This window comes from Anopheles aquasalis, chromosome 3, assembly GCF_943734665.1.
Source record: "Anopheles aquasalis chromosome 3, idAnoAquaMG_Q_19, whole genome shotgun sequence".
Classification (NCBI taxonomy): Eukaryota; Metazoa; Arthropoda; class Insecta; order Diptera; family Culicidae; genus Anopheles; species Anopheles aquasalis.
The window spans coordinates 8,429,429-8,443,073 of NC_064878.1; the positions used below are offsets into that span (position 1 = coordinate 8,429,429).

Sequence of the window (13,645 nt, forward strand, 5' to 3'; positions counted from 1 at the left end):
CGTTTTATAGCTCTTTCAATTAAAAAATTAAAATGTTTAAATGTTTAATTTACTCTCAGCTCCTGATCGCTCTGATGTCGATATGGTGAACTCCATTACCATCCAAAGCACACAACGTTCCCCATCCGCAACACAAACAAACGGAAACGTTTTAAATATGCCAGAGCAAGCCCATTACTACATCTAACTTTCAAAACCCATCAAACGGCCATCACTAATGTTCATACCCTCTAAGGTGCGCCTCACGAAGCTCCATTGGAGCGAACACTACACACTTTGTCCCATTAGTCAAAGTGTCCTTCATCGGTCACTCAGGGCACTGCGCTGTTGCCACTACTGCTGCCAGGAAAGCTCACTTCATCCTCGGCGAGTACACTTATCGATCGAATGGGGCCGACGGGCAGCTCGAAGGCCTAATGGGATCCTTCATTAGCCGTAACAACCATTATGTCATTGTATTCTGTCGAAACGACACCGGGCACAGAGAGAGAGCGTCATCAGGATCGCAGGACGACGATGGCTATCGCTCGGTCCATAAAGGCGTGATGGAGCCGTTATTGTGCAAATATTCCGTTCTCAGCTAATATTGACTGCCAGTCTGTCGGCTCCGTGGCTGTCCATATCGATCGTCGACGTCCTTAAATGGGTCCTTTGGTGCCATAATGCGCGTCAACGGCTACTTCGATTTACTTCGGCCTGCTTTGCTTAGCAAAATTATTTACAACGCTGAATACGTTTACTATTGCTGCTGTTGTGAAGTTTTCAACACATTCAAGGCGTTCTTACTAAGATTTTGGAGCTCTTGATTGGTTTCTCGAACGACATCCACAACAAAACACACGAAGAAAAAAAAAACTATAAAACAAATCAAGTTCCGGTCCATTGTGGAGCTGCCAAAGTGCTGCTCCATGGCACCGTTCTAATGCCGTTGTCAGCGTTTACGTTCCAGCCCCCTCCTTTTCATCCCCCAACACCACCCCAGGAAAAATCTCGACCCCAGCAGCGACTTAATTGAGTTTCACGAAAGTGATTTTCCTCGTTTGCCACGCTACGTCAGCAGAAATGTACATGCAACGGGGGCCTCCCTGTGTGCCAAGGTAGGGCCTTGGCGAGCTTTTCAGCACATGAGGACGCTCGCCACTCCACGCTTCCACTCGTTGCTCGGAGTATAGTTTTCGAAAGGATAACGCTTAAGGCTACATTGTTGTCGGGGCCTGGAGCCTTCCATTGCACTCCGGACGTTGACGATGAGAAAGGGAAAACACATTTTATAAATCAGTGACACGTGGGGAGTAGAAAGACAGAGAGAGAGAGAGAGAGAGAGAGAGAGAGAGAAAGAAAGGCGAAAAAGAGGAACCGACACGAAAGTAAATAGAAGCCAGCGCTCCGAGTCCCAGATCATGCGCCGAAATACGCTAGAAAATGAAACGGAAAACCTCCGGTTTCTTTTTTGCTTTTTTTGCTGTGCCTCTTTTTTTCCCACTGCCCGCGATTCGAGTGCTCGCACGCTTCGGGGTCCTCTTTCACGAATATAAGGGGGCCTGGATGTGAAGCACGGCGGACATGCGATGATGATCCCTTTCGAAAAAAGGACTTCTCCACGCTTTACGAGCACTCTTTACGTCCATCGCGTCGCCGCCATCTATAAACCGGTTGTTCTCCATTTTCCACACCCCAAGCCCGTTCCCCCCTGGAAGCAGCATCATAAGGCCGCGCCTACTGCGATGCATCTGCTGCACGCTGATTGGTGCGCTTCGGCCTTCGCTCTCCCTCTCTTTCTTTGTATCTTCCTCTCTCTCTCACTCTTCCATTATCCTTTCAGCTCATCTCGAGATCCTTGTTCCTCGAGAGCCACAACATCCTGTCACTCACTGCCGCTGCCGTGCGCACCACGTATCGCACCTATTTACGGCGATCGATCCTGCCGGGCCCCGGGGTTGAGTGCCCGGTTCCTCGTGGCACACTCATCCCTGCGCTGAAGGACCCTCGACTCGCGTACCGGGCGTGGGCTGACGCGAAAAAAAGAAGAAGAAGCGACAGCAACAGAACAAAGCAGCGCTGCAAAGGGAAAGCGCAGAGGGGTTTGCTCGAATCCCGGGGTTGCAGCGAAGAGCGACGAACGACGAGAGTGTGGTACGAGTGGTACCCACTTACCTCTCAAGTGAAAACATAATTTAGTTACAGTCAAGCACTGGCCATCAAGCCGAGACGAACCTCGAGGATCGCGCGTCTCGAGAGGCGAGAAGACGAGAATTACGAGAGTTTTCCCGTGTTCCCGTGTTTCCCTGTGAATGTTTTCCTTCTGCGTCCTGTAGACCTGATTTTGGACACCCTAGTCTCTAGTTGCGTCTCCGTATCAAGCGCCCAAGTGTGAGCTTCTTGTGAAGTGCAATGAAGTGTAGAGTTGTGAAAGCATTTTAAGAATTTTTACAATACGAATAAGAAATCGATCAATCAGTTACTGTAAACGTGCCCTGTGTAGCCTGCTGGTTAGTGTGTGGAGCCCAAGTGAAGCGAATTCAAAGTGGCCACCGAAAAGAACGAACCGGCCGCGGGCACTGCCGCCGCTGGTGCCGCTAGTGGACGCTCCCGGACACCTGAATCAGCAACAACGACGACATCGACGACAGCGACACCAGTGACTCCAACAAGCACTGTGGCGGCCGCAACCGTGGTCAACGGTGTGACACCCGGACAACCGGGTAGTCCGAGTGACGAGACGGGTTCAAGCCCACGCCAGACCGTACTGCCCGACGGACCGCAGATCATGGCGAGTCCAGCGACGGCCCCGGTCCTCACCTGGTCACCGTTGCTCTTTCCACCCTGGAATACGGCACTGCTGCCGGCCGCGTTCTATCCCGTCGCGGCACTGCGATCACTGCCAGGGTAAGTTTAGTGGAGGAGAGGTTGATGCAGAAGTTTAACTCAAATCGAGGGTCAGAAGACTCCAAAAGATTCATAGAAAGACAGATTCTTAAAGTGGATTGAGGACAAAAAGTAGTAAAATTGAGTGATACTCAAAGAAAGGCCGCAGTTTGGTTTAAACATTTGCAGAATTTCCGACGTAATTGACGAGAAATTCTATTTAATCTCTACAGCATTATGTAATGATTCTGATACTCTTAAATGTTTCCATATTAAATCCTTAAAATGTTGTGTTCTACTCCTGGTTCCACAATGAAACGATCCAATGACCACCTTGATCTCGCCAATCAATGTCCCATAAATCGTCACAGATAGTCGAGTTACCTTGGCCGGAAACTAGATCACCTAGGCCGCCCAAGGAACCAAGCCCGCCTGAATGCATCATAAATATCGCTCGGCCACACATTACTGCATCCGCTTCCGGTGTTTGACCATTTGTGACTAACAGGACCTCAGCGTGTACCGTGCTGGATGCGTCCACTCTGCGCCTCCACCCAGCGCCGCCAGTCAAGAGTTTGTTTTTTTTTTGGCTGCCTATTATTTAAGATAACAAACGTATTCGCTGTTCCAATGCCGTATGCCGGGGACTCCACGTTTGTACCTCTGTGCATCGCCGCACCAACCGGCGCGTACCGTGATCCCATTATTTATCCTGCATCCCTTCTCCGATCACCGTTCGATACTTTTTACCTTTTTTATTGCGCTTCCGGAAGCTCAACGCTCCGTAGGTGGTCAAGCGCAGAAATGGGGATCGGATGCGTTCGGAGCGGTTGCAATCATTTTCCTTTCAAACCACTGTCAGCGTCGATTTGTTTGAGGGGATGGTGACAGTTTTTTTGTTGTTGTTGTCGTGTTGCCAGCATTGACTTTTTAAGCGTTTTAAAAACTCTGGGAACAATGGCAGGAAATTGGAGCAATAAATTCGGATTAAAATGCGCATCCTGGGCAGATGCTACTGGAATTAAAGCGCAGACAGTGCGCAGATGGTAACATCAGAGTTCCAGGTGATATTTCGATCAAATCATAGACGTATCGACCCACAAACGAAGCATCAAAGTTATTTCCTCACTGGAACTGACCTTCCTTCACCAGAATGCTGCCTTGGCTTCGCTTCTTCTTCGCCTCACCTTCTTCTCCAGCCCCTGTTGCACATGTTGTCGGCATTAGCATAATCAGGCCTTTAAGGCGAAGGCTTTTCACGCTTGTCCATTTTTCGACGTCCGCATTCCGGATTTAAGGACCTTCGGATTTCGGTTTCGTTGGTTTCCAAATTTCGCCAGCAGTGTGTTCCAGGCCTCTACTTTACAGCAAATGGCACAGAATCCTATCGCGGATCAGTTGGGGTCCTGGTTGGTTTCGACAACAAACAATGTTTTCCTTTGCCTTGCCATCGATATCGGTGTTTGGATTGTTGTTTTCTTAACTTCGATTAGCATTCGCCCCCTGAGTGTCCTGAGTGAAGGTACGAAGCGATTCCATTGGTATTGGTAACTTCAAGAGAGAATTCCCCACAATAAAACCTGCGCCTGTACGTTGCTACTTGGTAGATTGAGATTCAAAATCGAATCACCACGATAAAGAAGGACATGGAACCTCAAAATAAGTGTTGGTGATTGATGCTTGAGTGCAAGATGCCATTTTACCACCTCGCACCTGCTAGCGAGCCATGCGAGCATGGGCAAAAGATCCTAGGAAAGCAAGTGCCCGTGTGTATGGGTGTGATTGCGGGAGGATAATTTATTCCAAGCTGGAACTGTAGTATAATCATTACAAATGCAAATTAGGACTCCAGAAGAATGGCACACAGGTCGGGGCCCGGTCATCCGATTTCAAGAACGAACTGCTAACATCTTAACTCAGGACCTTCCTGCCGAGGTCCTTACGCACGGGTGTGCGTGCTCGAGGGCCACAGGAGTGTGAACCCACATTTTACGGCATCGGAATTTCCGACACTTCTCGGGACTCGGGATCATTATCGAAGGTACATTGTTTTGCATCACGTTCCTGCACGCTGCACGGCCAGCGGAGGCCTGGCCCTTTTGCCTAGGATTTCCATAATTTCTATGAATCCTAGCGCGAGCTCAACAAGTTTTCCTCCTCGTCTCGAGCTGCTCAAGATGTCGTTTTCGAGTCTTTCTTCAGAAGTTATCCGATAGAGCGAGAGAGAAGGCGAGTGAGATTTGCTGCCACAAAAGTGCGGAAAACACGTCCTCGAGCCACCGAAACGTTCTACCCCCGGGGAGAACCCCGGATGTACCGGAATTTCCCAGAGCACGAAACGCACGAACCTCGCCTCGCCAGTCCTGCCCCCGGGACCTGCCTACCGCACAACCGGCGGTCCTTTCGCCGGGCGGCAATTTGAATGAACACCTTCCGCGGGTACGCAGTGAAAGGCAGTGTGCAACGCTAGTGGTAGTGTAGTAGGCACTCTCTCTCTTTCTCCTTGATCTAGGTAGGCGAAGGCAGCATCGTGATGGTAGCAGCATTCGATGGCCATGACCTACAGACGATCGAAGAGTGCTCTGATCAACCGACCGACCGACCTGCAGGCTGTGGGTTTTAGGCGTAAAAAGGGAGGGCCAGCCGGGGCCTGTGGGCAGGTGACATGCCCATGCGTACTCTTGGGCAAACACACTCGCTCTCGTCCCCCGGGGGCCACTCAGCACTTGATTTGCATATTTTTTACACATTTTTTCCGAACAAACACTTGGTGTGGTGGCTCAGAGGTGCATTCGCTGCCGGGGATTTTCCCGCAAACCGAGGCCACGATCACAAGGCGATTACGGCACGATGGCGAATGTCTCAGAACTTTTGAGAGCAGGCAGCCCAAACCTTGATGTGTAGCCAATCATAATAAAGCTACTTGAACGTTGAGGTAGAGAAGAATATACAATCGCTATCCGGATCCATCAAAAGTGTTAATCAATAGTATCCACCATTTTTCTGGGTCAGCGGAATGTAGAACAAATATCTGGAACCCCTTTCGGTACGCCCGAATGACCCCACAGTTCTATTCTTCCCAATCACAAGAGAAAAAATGGAATGAATTCAATAATAAATTAATAAGCCACACAAAAACACAATGGCGCACAAAAGGGATCCGGGCAGCATCGGTGGTGCTACAAATCATGGAATTCAACATCGCTTGTCTGCCTCTTCCGGCTCACCGGCTCTCCGGCGAGCACGCCTGTCATGGCGTCCCTTTTTTGTCATCCATCAAAAGGTTTTCTAAATTAAAATCTAATCAAGCTACCGGTTCGAGCCGGAGTGCGGTGCGACCAGGAGGGACCAATAAAAAAGGAGAAAGAAAGGAAAAATCCTCCGAATTACGCCCACCGAAAAGGTTGGAGGCTGCCCTAAACAAGATGCCCGCGATGGCCATGATGGGCCTGGATCGTTTCCCTTTTATTTATTTTTTTGTCGAGAAACTGGATGATCGAGGTATATAAGCGATTATGCTGTTCTCACCTTCTCGCTACCGCCCACTGTTGGAGGCCGATGAAAGGTGAACAAAGCAGGGGATGGCCACAGTGATCACGGTGACATCAATTTGGAGATGTGTTGGTTAATAAATCATTCTCTCTTTTCCCTTTGGGTGTTGCCCCCCCCCCCCCCCCCCCGGGTATTTAATAACTTCCGCGATGCCCACGCCCGATCTGATCTGATTAGAAATCGGTCAGCGGTGTTCGATGTCGAAAGGGGATGACATGATGTCGTGAACACCAAAAACCTGTGGACATGGCCTCCTTTGATTGACATGCGACTGTGTGATGCGGCGGTTTGAGAAAGGAAATTTAGGAGAAAAAAGGTGAAAACGCGATCTGAGGAACGTCCTAGTATGCCGAGTGGGATTACGGCGAAGCAAGATGGCGTCCTTTTATTAATCCATTCCGTGATGATTCCATTCGTGGTTATTAAATTGATTTAGCTGGATCAAACTTTTCGGAGGAAACGTTTTTGATTAAATTTCATTTTTCCTCTCCCCACTCCCAGATTTCTCGACAGCATGAAGCAACTGCCGCAATCCCAGCGCACCACCAACACCGGTGCCGGCTTTCGTATCTGCAATCTGCTCGAGCTGGACAACGAAAAGAAGCAACAGCAGCAACAGCACACGAAAAAGCGAAAAAACTCGGACTCACTGGACGATCGATCGGCCATCCACCGGCTGAGAGATGAAGAAGCGGGCGTCGCGGACGATGAAGGTGAAGACGAGGATGACGAAACCGGATCGCGAACACACGCATCAAACGGACCGATCCGTCGGCGGAATGGTTCCATGATTCTACCACCGGAGGACACGAACAGCAATCCCGATGCCGAAACCATGCACCATGGTGGCGGTGGAATGGCAAGTGGACCGAACAGTGATGACGATAGCAGCAGTAGCCGGGTTCAGCAGCGGACACCTCGTAGTGGAGATGCGCGGGATGATCGGACGAGTCCCCGGGGTGGAGACAGTGGAGATGAGACGACGAGTGGTAGCAAACCGACGTCTGGATTGTTGGGAGCGTCGGGATTAAGACCTTCCATGACATTGGCCGAAGATTTGCACGCCCGGTTCGGTTATCCGTTGCATCCGACGACGACAAACCCCCATCACGCTGGCCATCCGCCTGCACATCATCCACACTTTCCACCGCATCCGGCACACCCGCATCTGCAGCAGCACGTCGTCGCTCACTTGACGGGGCCACCGGCGGCACATCATCCTCACCATTACCATCACGCACTGTTTGGGCTCCCTGGCGTACGATCCTGGCCGTACGATGGATGCAATACCCTTAATGGTAAGTTGAGCAAACGTCGTGACCCCCACGGCAACGGTTTTTGGATCGAAATCCGATTAACAGTCTAGCTTAGGTTCCCTTTACATAACATGGCGCTTATGTTGTTTACTTTGGCCAAACAGTTCGATTCATATCGACATTTTATCCGTTGAGTCTCAGCAGGCAGTTCATGAGGTCCGAGTTGCCTGGGAGTTCATAATTTTGTACCAAACTCGAGGGTGGAGTATGGACTGGATCGATTGAGACCAGCGGACGATCGTCTATTTGGAAAGTCCTGCAACGGTTGAAGCAAATGACACGCGAGCTGTACAGGACGACCTTCTATTCCTTCAACCAAAGAACAAAATGACTTCCCGAACAATCGAAACAATAGCAATTGCAGCTGCACGAGCTTACGCGTGAGCTGACCAGCTGACTCCGTTGGGTGGGAAGTGAGCCAGTTGTTAAGGGCCGACGGTTGACCATTGGCAGCATAATGGCCCTTTGCTGGAACCCAATTATGTAGGACACACAACACGCCACACATTATACGCCACAATCGATTTGTAATCGATACAGTGTACGCCAGGGACCGCACGGGATTCGGGACGACACGGTTACAAAGTGACTGAGATTTACAACTTCCGGGGTCCTCTCCTGGTGCGGCATTGTATTGTAGTGCGTCCGGGTGCGTGCGAGTGTGTCTGTGCTCACAAAATATCAATTAGAAATCAATCACCAAATCGCTTTCGAGGGCTAGAAAAGAGAAACCAGGAACTCACGCCGCCGCTTTACTTCATTACATAACCTCAGAATGCCGACCGTCGATCGGCGGACCCAAAATGGTCGCCTTCCAATCGGGCCTTCGCGGGGAAAAGGCGGAACTGTCGAGCGGAACGAACACGAGGTCTGTGTCCTAGGCATCCTAGGGATCCCTGTTGCTATGTTTCGGGCATTTTGTTGTTCCCTTGGCCCCCGGCGGAAACGTGGATGTGAGAGCAAACGACAGTTGAATTGAGTGTGCGATCGTCAGAAGCATCGAAAACGATTATTCGCTCCCTTGACAAACCACTGCACGACACCGCTCGGCAACAACAACTCATCAGCAGCAGCTGCTGCTGCATCTCGGTGTCCTTGTCCAGCTGCTGGCGGCGATCGGTTGATACAAAACACTGCGAGGGCAAGAAAAAAAGGCTTGATATAAAAAAGGGACAAATCCGGCGCGCTAAAGCCACGGTGTTAACATAACGCCTTTTTCCTCGGTAACATCCCCTCCCTGGTGCCAGAAGCAAGCAAGAAAGGAAAAAGGCTGAATACTACAGTCCCTTTTTACGTGAGTTTTAATGGAAGTGTTGCTGCGGAACTTCCAATCTGGAAGGGCAACGGGCCCACGAATTCGATACGCATTTGCGCGTGATTCGCGTAGAAACACACGGCACACTACGCCGGGTAGTCACTTTAGGGTTTGAAGAGCCCATCAAGCCTTGCATCAATGTTGGGAGAGTTTTTCTTTTTTTTATTATTATTATGATGATGCTCTCCTGGATAAGTGCAGGGCTGCAGCGGTAGAGTGATTAATACTAGCTAGGCGCTAGCGCTTAGCGCGACAGACCTAAAGTAGTTGTTTGTTTAGGGATCCCGGCGAGGACTCGCAGAGGACTCGACGTTAGAAACGCAGCAAACCGGGTGCACGGGGCGCCATTTTGATCATGGCGAGGTACGCTTTAGGTAGCGGTAATCCTTGCTGGAGGGTCAATAAAAGAGAAACGGTTGAAGAGGTGATTTGTCCATGTGTCGTTTTAGGCAAATGCCTGGCGTACGGGAAAATGGTTTGATAAATTGTACTTTTTTTTTTTTTTTTTTTTTAGTTGATATCTTACGTGATAAATTGTACTTCATCCATGTGTTTGATCTGTTTGCTTGAAGCTCTTTTTTCGGCAGTTTTAATATTTTATACCTTGATTTAATTTCATTGAACAATTGGAAAAAAATCTTTGCTCCAAAAACAAATTTTAAATATGTAATTTGTTTGAATCAACATTCAAATCGCCATTTAAACTCTTCATCATTTTCTAGTGAGCGAAGATCTCAAATCGAATGTTGCAAAAATGCCTCTTCGAAAGCAAAATCATCCACAATTGGTTATCTACTTAACAGATTGTTAACTAGATAACGAAAGAACTACAAAACCGCCCCAGAAACACGCTATCAATTTCCCAAAATCCTTGAACAGCGCCATCGCCATCTGCAAGTGCTCGAATCGCGTCGTCGAGCACTTATCCTTTGTGAGTGTCCTCCCGACCCAACACAAACAAGGACACTCAACGCACACAACGCAGCAGACAGAAAAAAGGGGGCGGTGTCCTTTTTACATAACCTCGATGAATGCGCGCTCCGGACCCGCTCGGCTAGCTGGCTCCGGTGCGTTCGGGCAAAGTTGCTGAGAAAGTGTTTCCGGAAGCAATCAATTCGTTCACTCCATTCTCTGATAATCCACATCGCCAGCGAGCGATCCAATGGTGTTGGTGAGAATGGGTTTTTCTTCATCAAATACGCACGCACAGGCACCGGGGCACACACCAGGGCACACTAGACTAAGTGAAAAGAGTTTTTCCCTCCACATTAATAATCGACTCGAATGTCATTTATCAATTTGACCGGAACCGCGTACCGCGGTCTGCTTAGCGCGCCTCTCCTAGCCTCTTCTCTCCTTTCTTTCTTTCTCTCTGTCTGCTCTGCTCTGTTCCCCTGTGGCTCATTAGCAGTGTGTGTGCAGCAGAGGCCGACGGGGAAGAGATCCGCATCATAAATTATCTTCTCTATGACTTTGGACGGACTTAAAAGCCATACTTCCCAATTCCGGCTCGCTATCTCCTGTTGTTGTAGGGTTCTCTCCGTGTAGTAGAGAAGAGGACAATGGTGGCGAGGCCAAACACATCCATAGTAGGCCTGAACGGTCGTCGAAGGTCACGCGATGGCAGTCATAGTTGGCCAGGAACCGATTGGTGTCGTGCTGTGCCTGATGCACACCTTGCAGGCGCACCATGACGTCTTGCCAGTAAGACCACACACCACACACATACACGATAAGACAGATGCAAATTGACAATATCCGGATTGACCGGAAAGCAAAGGCCTAGCCCATTCGGAAGTAACACCCCAGACATCTAATGAGCCCCGTTTTTCCTCTTCGGTCTTTCCTTTCCCTCCACAGCATGCCATCAGCAACAGGCCCAGCGGTTGTTCGCGCAGCAGGTTAGCCCAGCAGACAGCACGTCGCCGGTGCACTCGGAACGCTCATACCTTGGCAGCAACGGTGGTGGAGGAGGGGGAGGAGGCCTCTCCGGAGGCCATTCGACCACGACCGGAACCACCGGAACCGTCGCAAGAGAAGGAGGTTCCATCGATGGAACACCTGGATCTCACCTGGTGGCGGGTCGTGCCGGTTCAGCGATGCGCACACCGAGCCCTTCCTCCGACTCGGACCGGGAGCATCATCATCATCATCATCTGCACCATCATCTGCACCATCTGCACCATCATCACGGTGGTGGCGGTGGTGGTGGTGATGCGCACACGGAAAACTCGGACGATGTGGACATCGAGGAGGGCTGTGATGATGATCTGATCGACATGATCGATGATGGGGACGAGGGGGAACGGGGTCATCATGGTCCCGGTGGCGGTGGTACGTCGATGAGTGGCCACAAGAAGCGAAAGCGACGTGTTCTCTTCTCGAAAGCACAAACCTACGAGCTGGAGCGACGGTTCCGGCAGCAACGTTACCTGTCGGCCCCCGAGCGGGAACACTTGGCGTCGTTGATCCGATTGACCCCAACCCAGGTGAAAATCTGGTTCCAGAACCACCGGTACAAGACGAAACGGGCTGCGCACGAGAAGGGTGTCATGGATCACGGTGGTCATGGTGGCAGTGGTGGTGGCGGTAGTATGGGAGGTTCCGGGGGACTTCCTTCGCCGAGGCGCGTTGCGGTACCGGTGCTAGTGCGTGACGGAAAGCCCTGCCTTGGTGGTGGTGGTGGTGGTGGAAAGCCCGGGGCACATGATCTCTTGTCGGGTGTTCCTGCGGCTGCTGCCGCACATTTGCAGCTACCACCCGGATTCCAGCATGCCAGTTTGTTGCATCATGCGGCCGCAGCTGCTGGGCGATGGTGGTCGTAGGTTCCTGTTCAAGAGGATTGTAAATAGTAGCTCCTTTAAGAAGTCAGATCATCAAACCGAAGTGCAGAATCGATTCTGCAACAGTTCTCTCATTAGCTCCGTAAGGTCGTTCCGTGTTATCTTGCCGGTCAGTAGCTGGCTGTAGAAGCACGCCAGCACCAAGAACAGCAACAGGAAAGTGAGTTTCGTTTAGCTAGTAGTGAGGGGTAGTCAGCAGGTTAGCTAATTGCAGAGCAACCGAGAGAGAGAGAGAGAGAGAGAGAGAGAGAGAGAGAGAGAGAGAGAGAGAGGGAGAGTCTCGTAGTATTTAAACACACAGTTTCTAGTTAATCTATGTTATTATAGTCTCATGCAACCCCCACAAATGGCAATCGATGTACTTGAGGTGATGCGGAGGTTGTACGAAGAAAGTCGAGAGGAAGGAGAAAGGAAAGAGAGAGAAAAGAGGAATAAAAGAATTAACAACTTTTTGTCAAAAACCCCTAAAGGAAATCTTAACTGATTGTGATTCTTTATCTGGCGGTAGCTTACAGGTGCATCGAGTGACTTGTGAGAACTGAAGAGTCCTTCAAGCTTCTGTCACAAAGGATGCCAGGATGTCAGATGTCATGGCAAAGAGAGCGAAGCGACTGCCGACTGTCCATCATGTTTCCTCCAGCATTCACGAAGTGATTTATCGACGACCAGAAAAAGGCCATCCAGCTAATGCCATTACGCTACGTTTGGAACGAGCCAGCCAGCCAGCGGCCTAGTCCGCGGCGAAGTTGAGCCGGAAATCAATAGGATTTCCTTCCCAAAAACTCCCTCTCTCTCTTTCTCGCTGTCCCGCGCCTAATTGTACAAAGTGTTTCCGGTGTCCCCGATTGGTGATGTGGTTCCTCGGTCGCTCGACTGACCGAATAAAAAAACCCTGCCATAAGCAGCATTAAAAAAAGGACCGCTCGTAGCAGTGCCAACAATGGGTTTGCTGGTCTCCCCCACAAGGAAACCGGAACCGCCCCTGTCATCGGTGAAAGGAGCGTGCAAAAGGCTCAAAAATAGAACTCTGTGCCCGTGATGGCCATCGATTGGTATTGGGTGATTGGTGTGATTGCGCACCGGAGGCCAACAACAATGGAACCAATGGAATCGCAGGACCGGGCCTACCGACGGGCGGTCTGCGTCGCCTCTATTCAATGTGCCCCGGAAGAGGTGGAATTGCCGGTCCGAAAGTCAAAAAGTCGATAAACCGGATGTCCTTTCGGACTGAATGCGGCTTAGACGGCGAAATACAGAGAGAGAGATACAGAAAGAGAGCAGAAGGAAGGACAGAGACGAGGGACGATGCGAAGAGTTCCCTTTTTTTGGGAATTCCCCCAAACCGAGCGAACTGGACCTGGAGTCGGTTCCGTTTTATGCTCGCATCACTCGAGGACATCGGAACGCATCAAACTTCGGACACACACTCGATGGGCTTAGCGTGGCCGCCACCGAAGAAGAAAGGCGCAAAAGGTCCTCCAAGAGGGCACAATGTCACAGCAAGAGCGAAGCGAAACTAGAGCCAGGAACCTCTTGCACAGGTTGACGTGGCCATTAACCACCTTTGCACAAGTGGTCCCTCGTGTCACAGCCAAACACTTGCTTTGTAAGGACCTTAATGCATTGCACGCATCGGGCCAAACCGGCAGAAAGGTGCAGTACGCGCTTTGTGCACTTGAGTGGCTCTTTTGAAGTGTCCTCCAGGCTCTAGAGCGAGTTCCGGGAGCGGAAGTGCGCACAGGTACGGCAGGTCA

At 50.5% G+C, this 13,645-nt stretch overlaps 1 protein-coding gene across 1 annotated transcript; it reads left to right on the plus strand.

Annotated features, from left to right (window-relative positions):
* Positions 1-2,767: 2,767 nt before the first annotated feature.
* Positions 2,768-11,873, plus strand: LOC126579199 (homeobox protein vnd-like). Its single transcript, XM_050242580.1, has 3 exons — positions 2,768-2,886; positions 6,919-7,715; positions 10,909-11,873. Exons 1-3 carry the CDS (start codon positions 2,768-2,770, stop codon positions 11,871-11,873), a joined length of 1,881 nt encoding a protein of 626 aa, XP_050098537.1.
* Positions 11,874-13,645: the final 1,772 nt, after the last annotated feature.

Coding starts and splice junctions, on each gene's coding strand:
- LOC126579199 (XM_050242580.1), top strand. CDS start 2,768: ATGGCGAGTCCAGCGACGGCCCCGGTCCTCACCTGGTCACCGTTGCTC. Junction 2,887..6,918: donor GCACTGCGATCACTGCCAGG/GTAAGTTTAGTG, acceptor CCCCACTCCCAG/ATTTCTCGACAGCATGAAGC. Junction 7,716..10,908: donor TGGATGCAATACCCTTAATG/GTAAGTTGAGCA, acceptor TTCCCTCCACAG/CATGCCATCAGCAACAGGCC.